The sequence below is a fragment of the Vipera ursinii genome (genome assembly GCF_947247035.1).
Source record: "Vipera ursinii genome assembly, chromosome: Z".
Taxonomy (NCBI): Eukaryota; Metazoa; Chordata; class Lepidosauria; order Squamata; family Viperidae; genus Vipera; species Vipera ursinii.
This window is the reverse complement of record NC_139517.1, coordinates 120,224,302-120,243,085: the sequence shown is the minus strand read 5'-3', so window position 1 is coordinate 120,243,085 and position 18,784 is coordinate 120,224,302. Positions and strand designations below refer to the sequence as shown.

General features: G+C 40.3%; 1 protein-coding gene across 5 annotated transcripts in view; it reads left to right on the top strand.

Annotated features, from left to right (window-relative positions):
- RBM33 (RNA binding motif protein 33) overlaps positions 1-18,784 on the top strand; it is a 127,379-nt gene that overhangs the window by 83,958 nt on the left and 24,637 nt on the right. For all 5 annotated transcript variants that reach the window (XM_083376971.1, XM_083376970.1, XM_083376973.1 and 2 more), the window contains 2 exons: positions 8,648-8,860; positions 11,843-12,031. In XM_083376971.1, the coding sequence (XP_083233097.1) occupies positions 8,648-8,860; positions 11,843-12,031 (402 nt within the window). The remainder of the gene's footprint in view (positions 1-8,647; positions 8,861-11,842; positions 12,032-18,784) is intronic.

The window sequence follows — 18,784 nt, the reverse complement described above, 5'->3', positions numbered from 1 at the left end:
TAGAAGACCTCCAAGGTCCCTTCCAACTCTGTTATTCTGTATTGTTTCTTTCTGTAAAGTGCATATATGCCCAACTGACAAATGATGCTCTACGAATATGCTTATATTCAGTAAGCTGAAGCCTGACTTGAGATTCTGAACTTCTGCAAATTGAAGAACATTGTACTAATTGAGCAATCTCACTTTGTGTGTTTTATTTTAAAATCTTAAAAAGTACGTAAAATTATTTTGGTTTTAGAAGTTATGGAGTGTAATAAAGGCATGTTTTGGAGATTCAGTGAGCATTGTCCAATCTCCACAAACTTCAAGCATACATTTCCGTCATTGGGAACCACATTACATAAAACTCCCAAATAACTTGTAAATCTAATAAGCACTTGACTCCCAGTAGTAACAGTCAGTAAAGCTTAATTTGGTTAAGACAGATCATCTAGCAATTATTGAAAACCTCAGTAGTGATGGGACTTAACACATGGACCCGAGCAGGAAATGAATCACTAATATAGCATCACTGCAGTAAAAGTGATTTATCTGCATAAATGTATCTACAGATCTGTGTGTATGTATGTATATCTGTATATGTATGTATACACACACACACACACACACACACACACACACACACACCCCTCACATCCTGGCCATAAATGTTTCAAAAACTAAATACAGAGGTGAGTTTTTGCCCCCATGACATCATTCTGCTAAACACCTAATTCTCACAGCATTGTCTTATGGCTAAAGATATTTACCTGTGTAGTAGGGCTCTATTGCTATTCTCATCTTTCCTATCGTCTTCTATTGGTATTTTATGATTTTATCACTTTTGTTGTTTGTATGTACACTAAAAGCTTATGCACCAGAGGCAAATTTCTTGTATGTCCAATCACACTTAGCCAATAAAGAATATTCCTATTTATGTCTCCCAACATTGCGGCTGCAGAAATAGACTGATGTAGACTGAAACATTTATGAAGAGAATATTTGTAGCTCAGGATTGAAATGAGGGGGGTCCCTGGTGCTCTTTGAGCTTGGTTGTTTTCTTGCAGATGCAAACTAGGTAAACATCAGATGTTATCCAAACTAGGTAGCATCAGTGCTAGTAAGGAATTGGGTTTATTCTCAATTTATATCCTAGTGATTTGCCCTGTCAGGTTGGTAACGGATGCTCTTGGTTTTTTTTTTTTTGTTTGGGCTGGTTACTGTTAGCTTGTTTAGCAGTTCTTTGATTGGGGTATTGTTTGCTTCTTAATTGTTGGGCTGATGTTAATCTTGGAATTAATCTATGTTCATCTGAGTGCTGATTGCTGGTGGGTAGATGTTTTGGTTCTTTTGTCCCTTTTGGTTTGTTGATTGTTTCTTTTGTGTAGTATGTAAATGTTGTTTATTTGTCTATTGACTAATTTGTCAAGAGTGTCAGACTTCTAGAAATCCCCTAGTGTTTTGGGACTTGGTTGGCTTAGGATGGTCACAGTTTCCCAGTGGAAACTATTGTTATGTCTGTCCATAAGCTGCAAAATTAAAAGAGTTTTGATCGTATCTTCTGACTGCTAGTGGGCTGTTCATGGATGCACTCTGCCAGTCTTTTGCCTGTTTGTTCTGCTTAGTTGCTGTTGCAGTAATTACACTGTACGTTATAGATGTTTTTTCTTCTGGGACTATGGTCATAACACATAAGTCAACAAGCTAAAACCCAAAACATCTCCTCACCAGCAGTCAGTACTCAAATGGGCATAGATTAACTCTAAAATGAACATCAGACCAACAATCCAGAAGTAAACAACCCTTCAATCAAAGAACTGACAAATAAGCTAACAGTACATAATCCAGCCAAAGAACCCCCAAGATCACCTCCACCAACTCTGACAGGACAAGCCAGTAGGATATAAAATGAGACCAAACCCCAATCCTTACTAGCACTGATGGAGTTACCTAGTTTGGGTAATTAAATGTCTTCAAGAAGCTCAGAGAGCACCAAGGACCTCTGAAATTGTCTCCTGCCTGCCTCTTTAATTTATCATCTAATTTATCTTATCTACCAATATAGCTCAAATCGTGTAAGGCAAAATAGGAAGATGCATCCTTCAAAATAGATTTGAATTGCCAGCTCAAGTCTGCCTGGCCAATAATTAGAGAATAAAGTCCTTTTTTAGAATATAATTTTATTTAAACTTTTAAAAAAGATAAAAAACTAATAGATCAAGGAAAGAGCTAAAGATGCAAAACCAAAGAAAGAAAATACATAGAAGCTGCTTCTGCTTTTCTTTACAACAGTGATAAATACAATTATAATTTACTCTTTGCTGTATGATTACAGCATAACTCAATTATTCTATATTGTCGTGATCTTTTTCTTATCCTGTCTAATCTTCAAAACCATAAACTGTAAGTTCATGTTCTGTTTCATGCAAAACAACTATAAGAGGCTTCCAGACGGCAATAAACTTAGATACTGTCTTTTCTCAAATCATAGTCAATTTGGCCATTTCCACAACTTTCATCATCTTCATCAGCCATTCCTCCACTGCACAATTCCAGATTTTTTTGATCACTGCGCATACTATTATATTTCTGTAGTGATCGTGCAAAAAACAATGTTCCATCACTTTTTTTTAACTGTTTGTCAGTCCCAAAAGAAAAGCCTGCAGATTAATCGTAGATTAATCATTAAAATCCTTTGAATTAGTGTGTGTGTGTGTGTATGTGTATGTGTGTGTGTGTGTGTATATATATATATGTGTGTGTGTGTGTGTGTGTGTGTGTGTGTGTGTGTGTGTGTGTGTAAATTACTAACAAAGAATTAAAGGGAAACTGAAATGCATTTCTAACTCTTTAGTCTTCATCAGTCAGCTATACCCTTCTGAGATTTGCCCCATGTTTGGGGCCTAGCAAGGTAATCTAAATAGTTAACATTTGAAACATTTTATATATATATGTCCCTTCTTATTCATATTTCCAACGCAAATGGAGTAGTTGTCTCAGTGCCTTAGAATGACAGATACACAACTACAATTCTGGAATTCTGAAAGAGAGAGTTTGGCCCCTCTGCTCCATTTGAGAAACATTTTAGAATATAAGCCACTTTGTTTGTATGGACCAGATAACCATTTCTAGTTTAGAAAATATGGGGAATATTTGGAGAAAGCCTGATGGAGGAAATATGGGAAAGGATGATAAAAGAAGCATACGCTGCATTTCAGGAGCATGGGGATATTGTAGTGTAAGATTGGCTTACCACTTTGCATTATACACGTAGTCCTCAATTTATAATCAGTTACTTAGCAACGGTTGGAAGTTAATGATGGATCTCCTTGGGTATGCTTATGACCCAGACTGAAATAGTTCCACCACCACTACTCTCTTGATTAATTGCCCACACTTTGGGTGCTCAGCATCCGGCCTATACTTATAGGTGCTTGCAGCATCCAACAGTCATGTTACAGCATTTTAGGACCATTTTGCCCAAAATCAGCATTTTATTTGGTTTTTGGGGGGGCAAAACTGGCCCATAGTGAACCATTGGTTAACTTGATGACTGTGTCATTTGCTTTATGACCATTACAAAAAGGTCATAAAATTAGGTCAGTCACCAATTTAAGACCGTCACAACTTACACCTGTAATGGGCAACGCTCCATTACAGCACGAGGACTACCTATAGTCAAACATACCCTGTAATCTTTGCAAGAAATGTCCTTTGAATGCATCGACTGTGAGGTTCATGTTTTCTCAATCCTTGGCTTTTAAAATATTTATTAGAAAATAACTACTAGTATTTGCCACATATGTTAATTCATATTGTTATGATTAGAAATTTTTATTAAATGTTTCAAGGAGCACAACTATGTACTGTTTACTTTCTACATAATATAGTGTTTTTGCTTACCTGAAGAAAATAGATCTTGAATTGAAGTTTCTGAAGTATTGCAAGTCACATACTTTAATCTTGCTTCCTATAATTCCTTGTGATGAAAACCACCTGACTGAGCACGCGACAGGAAGAATGTTTGCGCAATCACCATCAGTTGAGTAGTTTTTCAAGGAACAGCCATATTGTAGAAATAACAGGAATGCATGATGTACATTCAGTAAAACCTTTCTATATCTTCTTTATTCAAGTGCTGAAAGTCTATGAGTTTTATATGTATGGTTCTCATACACAAGTACAAAACCAGTTCTTCTGTTTTCCAACAACATGTTTAATGCCAAAGCTAATTCGTGCCCTCTCGGAAAGTGTGGATGGAAAGAAAAGGAAATCAGAATGTTCTTTCATTCTGCACTAATATGTGAGACCCTAATTTTGAGTGTCATGAATATGGCACTACATTTCTGAAGGATGTCAGTGGGAAAAGGCTGGTCTAAGTTTGAATCTGGACCTTGAATGCTACCTTGAGGCTAACCCAAATGAATTCATTTCTGGTCTTCTCACCTTGGCCTTAAAAGCCTTGGTGGAGCAGTGGGCTAATGCCTCCTTAAGTAACACCAGCTGCCTGCAATTAGTGCAGGTTCGAGTCCCACCAGGCTCAAGGTTGACTCAGCCTTCCATCCTTCCGAGGTAGGTAAAATGAGGACCCAGATTGTTGGGGGCAATTAAGCTGACTTTGTAATAATGCCGCTTGGGGTGTGTGTGAAAGCCCTAATAAGCAGGCATATACATAGAATGAAGGCTACTGCTAAGCTTGTAAGCCGCCCTGAGTCTTCGGAGAAGGGCGGGATATAAATTGAATTTTTTAAAAAAAGCAGATAGAAGAATATCCCTTTATTTAAGTCTCAGATTTCAAAAGCGTTCAAACACGAAAACGTTTTTCATTTACTTGCCATGAAATTGGTTTTGGTGAGTTCATGAATACAAGTATTCAAACGTCTATGGAGATTCTTAGTCATCCAGGTCAGATTGTCCCAAGGTGCTTTTCCCAAAAGGCAACTGGACTTCCTTGGTTTTTTCCCTTTGGAAATGTTTCTCGTTCAAGAAGCTCCTTCTGTCAGTCAGAACTGAAGAAACGGATGAGAAGCAAAACATTTTCAAAGAAAAAAAAAAGAACTAAGAAAGTCCAGTTGCCTTTTAGAAAAAACTTTTGGGACAGGTGTTCAAATGTCATGAAATGGTTGCTAGCTTTGTAGTGACATTAGACCCTCACACTGGTCTTAAACTTACTTATTTTATTGAACATAGACTTGGAAGTTGCTAACACATACTTGCACCATTAATTGGTTTCAATACTTTTTTTTCTCGACCGGCTTTCATTTTAAAAAAGCAATCATTGTTGAGGAAAGCAAGCCATTTATTTTATCTTGTAAAAGGACTTAATAGGAGTATAGTTGTGGTACAGCTTATTATGTTCCCCAGTATAGAAACTAAAATGCATCTGGTCTTCTTTAGACTGTAACTCATTTCCCCAAGATATGAAGGCAGAGTGGTGTTTGCAGCCCCTTTCAATGCAATATTTCACAAATTGGGCCAAGTTTATTTTCTTTGAATGCTTTAACCAGCATGAACACCCCTCTCACTGTTGGGTTTGAATTTGAATTTGCTTTAGCAAAGATTACATGGATAAACACAGCATTGTCACAGTTAATAGAAACCTGGGCAGTGAGGTCTGAGGTTGCAAGATCAGTAACACTGTCAGTGACAATGAAGTACGGCCTTATCGAAAAGAGAATTCATAAGAGGCTGCCCTGGGACACTCCACCACTGTCCTTCTGTGTATTCTGACAATGTTATCTGTCCTCTCCGTGCCGAGTATCAAATGTCTATCGTGAGTATAGAAATTAATTTAATGTCACCTGAAGACATGCAATTAATCTTTTAGAGGTTTTCATAATACCTTTACAGAAAGAGTTGCCAGTTTGGCGGATTTGGATTTTAGGGTTTAGTTGAAGATAAGGAAAATTAATTTTTCATCAGGGTTAATACAAGCTAGCAGGGGTACAAAGGCTGAGAGAGATGGTTAGGGAATTTGTCAAGTGTTGTCACTTGGAATAATGGTGCTTAACGTCTGATAGGTGTAATCAAGAGTTGAGAATTCTATAGAACGGGATTAATCAATTTGCTCACTACAGAATGCACGCGAGTGATACCGTTTATTTGTGCGGTTTTAAGAATTAGAATAAGATTTGATCTCTCAAATTGCAAGCAGCTCTGACAGTATCAATGGGGCAGTATTTTATCAGGACATCCTCAAAGCATTTGTTATAAATAAAATTGTCCAGCTAATATTGATAGCCAACTGACTTCATCTTCATTGTGAAACTGTCAAGGTATTTGTGAGAAAAGTAGGGTTTACAAAATTTTGCTGCTCCTTCGTTGCTCTTATTTATTAACATCCTTTCTAATAAAGCATGATCAGAGCTTACCTTTCTAAAAATAAATAATTGGGTGCTTCTGAATCTTATTATTTAAAGTTTTGTCTTTTCAACCAGAATTAATGATGATGATATAGAAGCAAATTAATATCAATCTTAGTTTTTACACCATGTAATGAGGTGTAGTCTACACCTCACTTTATTGTACCCCTGAAGAAGGTATATGTCCACTTATAGTAACATATAATAACCACACTGATGTACAAATATGCCATTTCTTGATTTTTAGATTTGCAGAATCATTTAAGTGTAGATCAGCTGATCAAGGCATTTTTTCACAAGAGCTCTCCTGCTTCACTTTATTTCTGATAGATCAGCTCGCTTTTTCATACACGTAATCCTGCTCTTGGCTTGTCATTCAAAAATAACACAAATATGAGTTTCTGAGGGGGGATTTAATGATTTTAGTTCAAAGTAGGAAAGTATGTTTATTTACCAGCAAGGACATACCACATTTCTCTTCTCCTGTATAAATGCAGTTTTACAGTTCTGTGGAATGATACCCATTGCAGAAAGATTTCACTGTGGGTACTTCAACTTTGATTAACATATTTTAAGATGGAGAATAAAGTATTAGAGATGGAAATTCTCTTAGAATATACCTAGTTTTTATCTTCAGTTTATCATGTCTGTTTAAAATGCATAGATCTTTGCAAAGGAGAAACTTCCTGACAGTTAGAACAATTAACCAGTGGAACAACCTGCCTCCAGAGGTGGTGAATGCTCCAACACTGGAGATTTTTAAGAAGAGACTGGACAGCCATTTGCCTGAAATGGTATAGGGTTTCCTGCCTGAGCAGGGGGTTGGACTAGATGACCTCCAAGGTCCCTTTCAACTTATTATTATTATTATTATTATATTAAGTTTACAGCTTTTCTAGAATTGTGTTGGTTTTAATTTATCCTCAGAGTTTGGGATGGAATATATATCATTCATGAATAACAGAATGCCATTTCTTCAAGAATTTTCTTAAGGAACACATCACATAATCATGGGTGCACTTGATTTTCTTTGAATGATCATGGTTAGAAAAGGTCTGCATGATACAGAAAGACAGTAGTCTGCCTAGATCAGATCAAAAACCTAACTGATCTTAATCTAGCATTACATTTCCATTAGGCATGTGCAAAACATTGTATCATTTTGGATGGTCCATATCCATATTGAAATTATTAAGAGCTTATCTGGGCACAGACCTTGAATGTGTGTATGCTGGCAGAGATGCTCCAGGTTGGGAGGCAGTGGCTAAAACATGGGAGGGATAAGGTCAGTTAAGACTGGGAGAGGGAGATGTGTGCCAGATGGAAATGAAGACGGGAAGGAGATGTCTAATTTGGACCCGAGTTGAGAGGAGGAGTGAAAATGCTGGCTATCCTTGAATAGATGATGGGGTCAAAGTAGTGAAAAGGAGATCTTCTCTAAAGCTTTGCAGTATTTATCTAGTAATTCTGTATGAGTCTGGTGAGATTCTTGTCAATAGGCAAATAGCAATAAACATATCATTCTGATCAGCTCCTTGTGCTGTTCTGGTTCCTTCCCCCTGATAGAAGGTGAGCATGGGCTAAAAAAAGAAAAAAGAAAAATTGGGGGACCTGGATAGGTTGGCTACGCTTGCATTCTGGTGCAGTGGTGGGTGATGCTGGAAATATTGATCAGCAGACCAGTACAGAGATCATGCAGAGAGGGAGAGGAGAGAGGAACAAGCTTGTCAACCTTCCTCAAGTTTGCCTATTAGATGAAAGAGCTATCTGATAGGGAAACTAGTATCCCTAGATTTTGATTTCCTGGAAAAGCGTGGATAAAGCAGAATGTGTCTGATTCATGCTTGAATCAAAACACGTTTTCCATTCTGTGTACAGTATATCTCCAATGCTGACAGTCACCAATGTGAAGTGCCTTCATGTCATAAACAGGACCCGAAGGCAACAGGTTCCCCAGCGTTTTGTTATATGGTTGCATTGACTGAAAATGCTGAGAATTAAGAGCCCCAGAACTAGAAGGATTCCACATTGTGGAAAGTTTCACTAGCATTTGATTCACATATATATGTCTTTTGGGGAAAAAAAAACACAACAGCTCAGATTTTTATTAAGGAACAATCGTGCAGGAAGGAAGATCTCCTCAATGCCTTCTCTTCTTCACCCTCTCAGTTTTAGGAAGCCATGCACATACTGATTAAAGCATGATTTTAATACTTCTTAATCTGTTAACCATAGCTGTTGCCAGAAATATGTAGTAGATTTTTTTTTTTTAACGTCTTAAGCAAAATGTTTTAAATTTCTTACAGGGTGGTGAGAATGTTGGCTTTTCTCATTTGGAAGAATCTCCTAACCGGCTTCTGCAGCCATCAGAGCAAAGACATCAGCCGGTGCGAAAGGTCACACTGACAAAAGGGACAGTGCAGCAACCACATCCGCCTCATCAGCAACTTCTATCACAGATTCATTCTACGTTTTCTCAAGAACTAAAAAATATCCCAGGGATACAACAAGTGAAAAAGGTATTGATTCTGGTTGGTACTGATATCTTCATTAGCTGCTTGAAGAAATAAACTTTTCAGGGTTATTGAGACACTGAATTTGTTAACTACATTAGCTGTTGAGGGGGGCAGAAAGAGAATTTGTCTTAGTGATATACACTTGTGATTGTTATTTTGACTTCAGGTAAAGCTATGAATGATTTAAAACATTCCCAGTGTGAATGCTGGCTCTCGGGTAACATTTCTGGTATCTGATAGTTCTGATTCAATTTTTAACATCTTGAGAAGCATCAAGCAGAATTGATGGGAAATGTATTCTAACGTTGCAGATAACTAACTATATTGGGGACCCTTGATCTCAAATCATTTTGTAAAATGTTTGCAAGTGTGTTATTTCATATTTTTGTAACCTATACATGTTGCCATAATGTACAGCAGTGTGCAAAAATATTAGGCAGTTGTGCAAAAAATGATGTAAATTAAGAAAGCTTTCAGAAATAGAAGTGTTAATAGTTTATTTTTATCAATTAACAAAATGGAAAGAAAATGAACAGAAGAGAAATGCAAATCAAATCAATATTCGGTGTGATCACCCTTTGCCTTCAAAACTGCATCAATTCTTACACTTGCACAAAGTCAGGGATTTTGTAGGATTAGAGTAAGGTGTATTATGCCAATTATACCAAGCAGGTACTTACGCACATCATTTTCATAAGGAGGTTGAAACACAGTCATTAACTGCAACAGAAACAGCTGTGTAGGAGGCTTAAAAGTGGGTGAGGAACAGCCAAACTCTGCTACTAAGCTGAGGTTATGAAAGACAGTTTGATGTCAGAAGCCATACACCATGGCAAAAGTGAGCATAGGAACAAGATAAAAGGTAGTTATACTGCCTATACAGCAAGGTCTCTCCCAGGCAAAGATTTTAAACCAGTCTGGGGTTTCAAGATGTGCTGATCACGTTCTTTTGAAGAAGCACAAAGAAATGGGCAATCTGGAAGACTACAGTTGCAGTGGTTGGCCAAGGAAACTTAATGCAGCGGATGAAAGAAACATCATGCTTACTTCCCTTTGACATTGGAAAATGCCCAGCAGTGCCATCAGCACAGAACTGGCAGAAAACAGTAGGATCTGTTGTCTGGAGAAGCCTGACCAGAAATGGTCTTCATGAAAGCCAAAAAGCCATACCTCCGACATGGAAACAAGGCTAAGAGACTCAACTGTGCATGAAAACATAGGAATGGCATGTAGAAAAATGACAGCAGCTGCTCTGGAGTGATGAGCCAAAATTTGAAGCATTTTCAAACTATCAGGAGCCAGTTTGTTCGCTGAAGGACTGGAGAGCATATAATAAAGAGGATCTGTAGGCAAATGGAGCATGGTGGAGGTTCCTTAAAGTTTGGGACTGTGTTTCTGCACATGGAGATTTGGTCAGGAACAGTGGTGTCCTCAGCGCTAAGAAATAACAGGCAGATACTTATCCATCATGCCATACCGTCAGGGTGGTGTGTGATTGGCCCCAAATTTATTCTGCAGCTGGATAAATCCTCCAAACAAGAAGTCATGGAAAGTAATGGTTTGGCCCTCACAGAGCACTGATCTAAACATCACCGAGTCTATTTAGGATTACAAGAAGAGAAAGAAGGATTTGAGGCAGCCTACAATCCACAGAAGATTTGTGGTTAGTTCCCCAAGATGTTTGGAACAACCTTGAAGGAACATTGCCGAGTTCCTTCAAAAACTGTGCAAGAATTGATGCTGTTTTGAAGGGTGGTCACACCAAATATTGATTTGATTTGGATTTCTCTTCTGTTCATTTACTTACCATTTTGCCAACTGATAAAAATAAATTACTAACAATTCTATCTTTGAAAGTATTCTAAATTTATAACATTTTTGCACAACTGCATAATACTTTTACCCAAAACTGCTATGTCAGAGTTTTTGGGAATTTATCTTATTGAGTGCCTGCAAAGAGGAAAGAGTTAATTTGAGTTGAGGACACTGCTAGAAATAAAGAGCTCATGAAGGAAAGTGATTTTAGTTTGGCAAGCCTTGGTGTTTTGGGACTGTTCTTGTTACATTGGAATTTTGTTACGATTTCCTGTCTATGTACAGTGAAAGCTCTTGTGTCTGGCCTTCAGTTAGATGAAATAGTGCATCATAGGGCAACAATTTTTGAATCAGTATATCTCAAAAGGGCTAACTTATAGAAAACATCCACAATTTTGGTCCCTTGACTCCTGTGGGATTTAAATTTGGCAAAGTTGTGGTTGCTTCAGTGCTGTTACAGTCAGCCACAATCACATGATCATCACTTCCAGAGTTTCCTCCAGTTTCCTACAAGAATGGCAGGAAATTAGAAATCCCCCACTGCTGTTTTTTGTTTTGTTTGGTTTTTTTTGTGTTTCACTCTTTAGGTAAGGAAGTATCTCTGAAACGATGACTCAGTGGGGTCATGGATTTCCTAGACCTAGTCTGGGAGTAGGCAACCTTGGCTCTTTTATGACTCATGGATTTCAACTCCCAGAATTCCTGAGCCAGCCGTGCTGAGGGGAAAGGGAGAGGTTTCCAAGCTGAGCCATGCTGGCTCAGGAATGCTGGGAGTTGAAGTCCACGAGTCATAAAAGAGCCAAGGTTGCCTACCCCTGGCCTAGGCCTGGGCCGCTTTATGACTCGTGGACTTCAACTCCCAGAATTACTCAGCCAGCCACGCTGAGGGGAAAGAGAGAGGTTTCCAAGCTGAGCCATGCTGGCTCAGAAATGCTGGGAGTTGAAGTCCACGAGTTATAAAAGAGCCAAGGTTGCCTACACCTGACCTAGTCCATAATTTGAATGAAAGTGAATCTGAGGAACTATGACCATCAGGGCCATTAGCTGGGTTTACAAGTGGAAGTTTAGCCATTGCCCTCCAACCCTTTTAAGAGAATAGATAACTTTTGTGTTAAATCTGTCAGATTCTGCAAGCAGAAGCACGAAATCAAATCCTTTCTTTCTCACCAGGGTGTTCTGCATGGGAGAGGCAGGGGGATCACCGGCCAGATGGGCCGAGGCCGTTTGATGCCAAGTAAGCCGAATCTGCGGGTGGTAGAGTGCAAACCTCAGCCCTGTGTCGTGTCAGTGGAAGGCCTTTCTTCATCCACCACGGACATTCAGTTGAAGAACCTGCTCATGTCAGTAGGACCCATCCAGGTAGATCATCTCCCACCTTTGTTATTTTTGCCAGAAATCTTAATTCTTACAAAGCTCTATACTGGTGTTTTTCAACCTGGGCATTATTAAGATGTTTGGAATACAATTCCCAGAATTGAAGCCCAAACATCTTAGTATTGCCAAATAGTGAGAATCACTGCTCTATACATTTGAAAGAAGTGGCACGATAGGAGACTTTTTGCCTGTTAATTACATATATTCAAAGATGGCCACTACCACGGTTATCTGAAAGAGGGGGGGGGGAAACCTCAACTTTTTGAATCAGTAAAATGTATTCACCTGCACAACCAGTGAATATGTTTGCAAGCTTGATCCGGGCACTGATTTAACCCATTTTCTGAATTATACATTAAATATAAATCAATCAAACGGACTGAGTTGCTATAGCCACCAGTAAGCCCCAAGAGAATTAACTAAAAATAAAACTGATCATGCTTAGCAGGTTGCACAAATACAGCCACGAAATCTTTAACTAAGTTGGCTAAAATGGGGCAGGGTGAAGTGCTGTTTTGCATTTTGTACCTGTATGTACTTATTTTGGTTTTTATAGTACGCTTTTCTGTTCCCTCTCCAGTATCTTACGAGGAATGGAAAAATTCCATTCATCGCTAATAGGGAAATCTAACGATGAGAATATTCTCTTAAGAAAATATTTTGGTGGATGCACATTTAAGGCTGAGCTCTTAAAGCAGGGGTCTTCAAACTTGGCCCTTTTATGACTTGTGGACTTCAACTCCCAGAATTCCTCAGCCAGCTGGCTGAGGAATTCTGGGAGTTGAAGTCCACAAGTCATAAAAGGGCCAAGTTTGAAGACCCCTGTCTTAAAGGGCCCTTTTGCATGAAACTACCACCTCCACACACACACTCAAATCTAGCTAGGTCAAAAGTGGTACCCATGGTTAGGTTCTTCCTTATCATGTAGGGGGAAAAATAACCCTTAAGCACTAGAGGATCTCATTTTCATTTGATGGTAGCATGTCTTCTAAACCATGAAGTAGCTGCAAAAAGGAGGACTGAGAATTATTTTGCAACCACATAATGTAGGGTGCTCCTATTAAAGTGTTATCTATCACCTATGAAGGAAGGAGGCAGATGTAGAGCCTGTTGTATAGGGTAAAAATTCTCAATGAAATCTTTGTGGAACAGATCTACCTCCCTCCCTCTCTGTATTTTAAGTAAAACCTTAAAATTGAGTTTGAATAATAACTAATCCTAATCTCAGTTTAGCACTAAACAGGGCCCTCTGCCTAATTTTTCCAGATCATCTAAATTTGGCTAGGTGCTGAAATGTAGTGGCTCAAGTATTACAGAACTATGGTTTAAAGTGGTAGCAACTGAGTTAGGATTAAAGGTAAAGGTTCCTCCGCACATGCATGCTAGTCGTTTCCGACTCTAGGGGCCCGTGCTCATCTCCGTTTCAAAGCCGAAGAGCCAGCGCTTGTCCGAGGACGTCTCCGTGGTCATGTGGCCGGCATGACTAGACGCCAAAGGCGCACGGAACGCTGTTTCCTTCCCACCGTAGTGGTCCCTATTTTTCTACTTGCATTTTTACGTGCTTTCGAACTGCTAGGTTGGCAGAAGCTGGGACGAGTAACAGGCGCTCACTCTGCTACGCAGCACACGGGATTCGACCCGCCAAACTGCCAACCTTCTGATCAACAAGCTCAGCGTCCTAACCCACTGAGCCACCGCGTCCCTAGGATTAAGCATGTATAATTTAAATAGATTGGCACAGAGACCCACCAGTCTATTGCTCTTGATACAAATATTTGAGATTAGCACTGTCAGTGTTCTCTGAACCAGCTGGGAAAAATGCGTCTTGCCAATTCCATCTGTCTCTAGGTGAAAATGTCAACCAAAGTATATTTCTAATTTCAAGGGGACACTAGTACAGAATATCCACAAGTGTTCTCTTTGCTAATAACTTGCCACCTGTCTTCAAATCTGTTTTGGTGTTATTACTTTAAATATTCATTTGCTGTGCTTTTTGGTTCTTCTGCTGGGTCCATATGGGAATATTATTTACCTAGAGAAATCTGCAAGAGAGAAGAAGGAAAAGAACCCTTGCTATTACTATTGTTCCTGGATCTTAGGACTTTTACCTGGTCATACTTGGTTGGCAGTTTCCCATTTGTAGGATCTCAAGGCACAATAATTATGTGTACGGGTTGTCTTAATTCAGTGAGAAAACCATGTAGCCCGTAGATAGGGCTCGCAACCTGGGTGTCCTCCTAGATTCACAGCTCTCCTTAGAAGATCACATAGGAGCTGTGACTAGGGGGGCTTTCACTCAGGTTCGTCTGGTGCGCCAGCTACGACCCTATCTGGACCTGGATGCCTTACGTACAGTCACCCATGCACTTGTGACCTCTCGTCTTGACTACTGCAACGCTCTTTACATGGGGCTGCCCTTGAGAATCACTCGGAAGCTTCAGCTGGTACAGAGTGCAGCTGCACGGACGCTTTTGGGGGCTCCCCGATACTCCCATATTACACCTCTGCTTCGTGAGCTGCACTGGCTTCCAGTTGCCTTCCGGGTGAAATTCAAGGTGCTAGTGATGACATACAAAGCCCTACATGGCATGGGTCCGGAATACCTACGGGAGCACCTACTGCCAGCGTCAACACCCCTCCGTCCTGTGCGCTCCCACAGAGAGGGCCTCCTCAGGGTGCCACCGGTCAGAGAATGCTGGCTGGTGACCCCCAGGGGGAGAGCATTCTCGGTGGGTGCGCCAATCCTCTGGAACCGCTTACCAGCCGAAATCCGGATGGCCCCCGACCTTCGCACCTTTTGGCGAGATTTAAAAACCTATCTATTCCAGCAAGCCGGCCTGGCCTGATAGATTTGGGGTTTTATTTGTAGATCTGGGGTTTTATTTGTTTTATTGTTGGTTTATTGTATACTTACTTTGCTCTGTACACCGCCCTGAGTCCTCCGGGAGAAGGGCGGTATATAAAACAAACAAATAAATAAATAAATAATAAGAAAAAAAATGAATGGGCAAGAGTTGGACAGAATGAAAGCACTTTTGCTTTCATAAAGGGTAGCCAAATAGGAAAGAAAACTGCTGTCATCACTTCAGATCAAACCAGCGCATTTTACGGCCCACAGGCCACATTCGGTCCTTTGACCATCCCTTTCTGGTCCACAGCATCAGCGGCATTGGCAGTGGAGGGGGATGGGGCCGCGGCCCTCCAAACAGTCCCAGTTTTTCTTGTCCTTTGGGAAAAGTAATTGCCCACCCCTGCTCCAGAGAGATGATTGATGAACAGGTTAGCCCTACACACTTGTCACTCCTCTTGTGAAGAGGGAGGTTGCTTGCACTGAAGAAACTTCTATTATCTGTGGAGGCTGTCCATAAATTAGGACCCTAATTTATAAATGCTGTCCGGCTCTCCATTGCAAGCACTCTTTTTGTATATGTGGAGGGGATAAAAGAAGCAGGATTTTAGCAGGTGGTTAAGTTGGTTTAAACCAGGGGTCTTCAAACCTGGCCCTTTTATGACTTGTGGACTTCAACTCCCAGAATTCCTCAGCCAGGCACGCAGGCTGAGGAATTCTGGGAGTTGAAGTCCACAAATCATAAAAGGGCCAAGTTTGAAGACCCCTGGTTTAAATTCTGAGCACGCAGGTGGTCCTTGACTTAACAACCATAGTTGGGACCAGAATTTCTGTTACTAAGCAAGATGGTTGTTTAGGGAGACCTGCATGATTTCACAACCTGTTTTATCAGAGTTGTTAAGCACATCACTGCAATTGTTAAATGAATCAAATGGTGTTATGCAAATCTGGCTTTCCCCATGGACTTTGCTTGTCAGAAGCCAGCCGGGAAGGTCGCAGATGGCAATAAAATAATCTGGGATGCTTTATCTGGGGAGTTTTGATCATGTGACTGTGAGGATGCTACAATAGTCAGAAGTGCAAGGACTGGTCATAAGTCACTTTGCTCCATGCGGTTGTAACTTCAAATGGTTACTAAATGAAATGTTGTAAGGGCAAGGACTTTTGAATTGAGGGACCTATTGCAGGATAAGTATGCATTTCTTTGGGTTTGAAGCCAGAATGTTTGTATTGACCTATTTTCTTTTTTTGCAAATAGAAGGAAAAAGAATACTCCAAAAAGGTTCCCCCCAATTGTTACTCAATTTCCTGGAAACAAACTGGGATAAACGGAGAACTATCCCAGCATAAAAGCACCCCTATATATGCTTAACGTAAAGTACTCAAATTTCTGTAATCTCTTTCTTTCTGAGTATATGTCAGTGCATGAGAAAATAGTTGTAGATAGGCAGGTGGATAGATCAATTGATGGGCTGTCAGTGATTTTTACAAACAGGGTATCCTATTTTATAGGTAACTCATTTTAATGAACAGTCATTATATTGATATTAATCATATTTTCCCCAGTCTGGCATGCTGTGTGCACACTTCATTGGGGGGGAAAAAAGACCATTCCTCTAGTGTTGGATGAAGTGTCAGTGGATGACAAGGTAGCTGAGTAGAGTACTTCCAACTGAGTATCAAGAATCTAATTTCAGAACTTTTGAACAAGCCGTCAGCTCAAACCACTAAGAAAAGCCAGATTTTTTTCCTGGCAGCGTGATGGGCAGGGAAAAGAGAGGGATAAGAGTAGACTATAAGAAAAAGAAAAGTCAGTACAGGTAGGACTGTATAGGATTTACAACCACAATTGAGCCCCAAATTTATGTTGCTAAGTGAGAAACTTCTTAAAGTGAGTTTTGCCCCATTTTATGACTTCTCTTGCCATATTTGTTAAGCAAGTCATTGCAGTTGTTACGTTAGTAACCCAGTTGTCAAAATGAATCTGGCTTCCCCATTGACTTTGCTTGTCAGTAGGTTGCAAAAGGGGATCACATGACCCGAGGACCCTGCAAACGTCATAAATACGAGTCAGTTGTCAAGCATCCGGATATAAATCACGTGACCATGGAGATGCTATAATGGTTATAGATCACTTTTTTCAGTGCTGTTGTAACTTTGGTCACTAAATGAACTGTGGTATGTCGAGGGGTACCTCTGCTTCTAAGCATTTTTGATCCTACTAAATTTGAGCCTTCCTTTCATCACACTGTTGTTACCTTTGTCCTCTACAGATTATCTCTGGTGTCTTAATGGTGACCCTTAGTGTGAAGGGTTCTCATCTCTAAGACTAATACTGCTGCTGTTAAGTTTTGTTGTTGTTGTTAGCTGCGAAGTCATGTCTGACCCATCGCGACCCTATGGATAACGTTCCTCCAGGCCTTCCTGTCCTCTACCATTTAGGGTCATGCCTACTGCTTCAGTGACTCCATCCAGCCACCTCATTCTCTGTCGTCCCCTTCTTTTATTGCCCTCAATCTTTCTCAGCATTAGGCTTTTCTCCAGTGAGTCCTTCTCATTAGGTGGCCAAAGTATTTGAGTTTTAGCTTCAGGATCTGGCCTTCTAAAGAGCAGTCAGGGTTGATCTCCTCTAGGACTGACCGGTTTGATCGCCTTGCAGTCCAAGGGACTCGCAGGAGTCTTCTCCAGCACCACAGTTCAAAGGCCTCAATTCTTTGGCGCTCAGCCTTTCTTATGGTCCAGCTTTCACTGCCATACATTGCAACTGGGAAGACCATAGCCTTGACTATACGCACTTTTGTTGACAGGGTGATATCTCTGCTTTTTAGTGTGTTGTCTAGATTTGCCATGGCTTTCCTCCCCAGGAGCAAGCGTCTTTTAATTTCTTGGCTACAGTCCCCATCTGCAGTGATCTTGGAGCCCAGGAAAATAAAATCTGTCACTACCTCCATTTCTTCCCCATCTATTTGCCAGGAATTGAGAGGGCCAGATGCCATGATCTTGGTTTTCTTAATGTTTAAGTTTCAACCCAACTTTTGCACTCTCCTTCTTCACCCGCAACAAGAGGCTCTTTAGTTTTTCTTCACTTTCTGCCATTAGAGTGGTATCATTTGCATATCTTAGGTTGTTGATATTTCTTCCGGCAATCTTAATTCCAACTTTTGACTCATCTAGCCCTGCCTTTCTCATGATGTGCTCTGCATACAGTTGCAAGAAAAAGTATGTGAACCCTTTGGGATTACGTGGAGTTTTGCATGAATTGGCCATAAAATGCGCTCTAAACGTCATGTAAGTCACAACAATAGAAAAACACAGTCTGCTTAAAATAATACTACACAAACATTAGCTGTTGTCATGTTTTAATTGAACATAAGATGGAAACATTCACAGTGCAGGGTGGAAAAAGTATGTGAACCTTTGGACTTAATAACTGGTTGACCCTCCTTTGGCAGCAATAACCTCAACCAAACGTTTCCTGTAGTTGCAGATCAGACCTGCACAACGATCTGGAGTAATTTTGGACCACTCCTCTTCACAAAACTGTTTCAGTGTAGCAATATTCTTGGGATGTCTGGTGTGAATCGCTCTCTTAAGGTCATGCCACAGCATTTCAATCGGGTTGAGGTCAGAACTCTGACTGGGCCACTCCAGAAGGTGTATTCTGTTCTGTTGAAGCCATTGTTTTGTTGAATTACTTGTATGCTTTGGGTCATTGTCCTGTTGCATCACCCATCCTCTGCGGAGCTTCAGTTGGCGGACAGATGGTCGTACGTTTTCCTGCAAAATGTCCTGATAAACTCTGGAATTCATTTTCCCATCAATGACAACAATCTGTCCAGGCCCTGAGGCAGCAAAGCAGCCCCAAACCATCATGTTCCCTCCGCCATGTT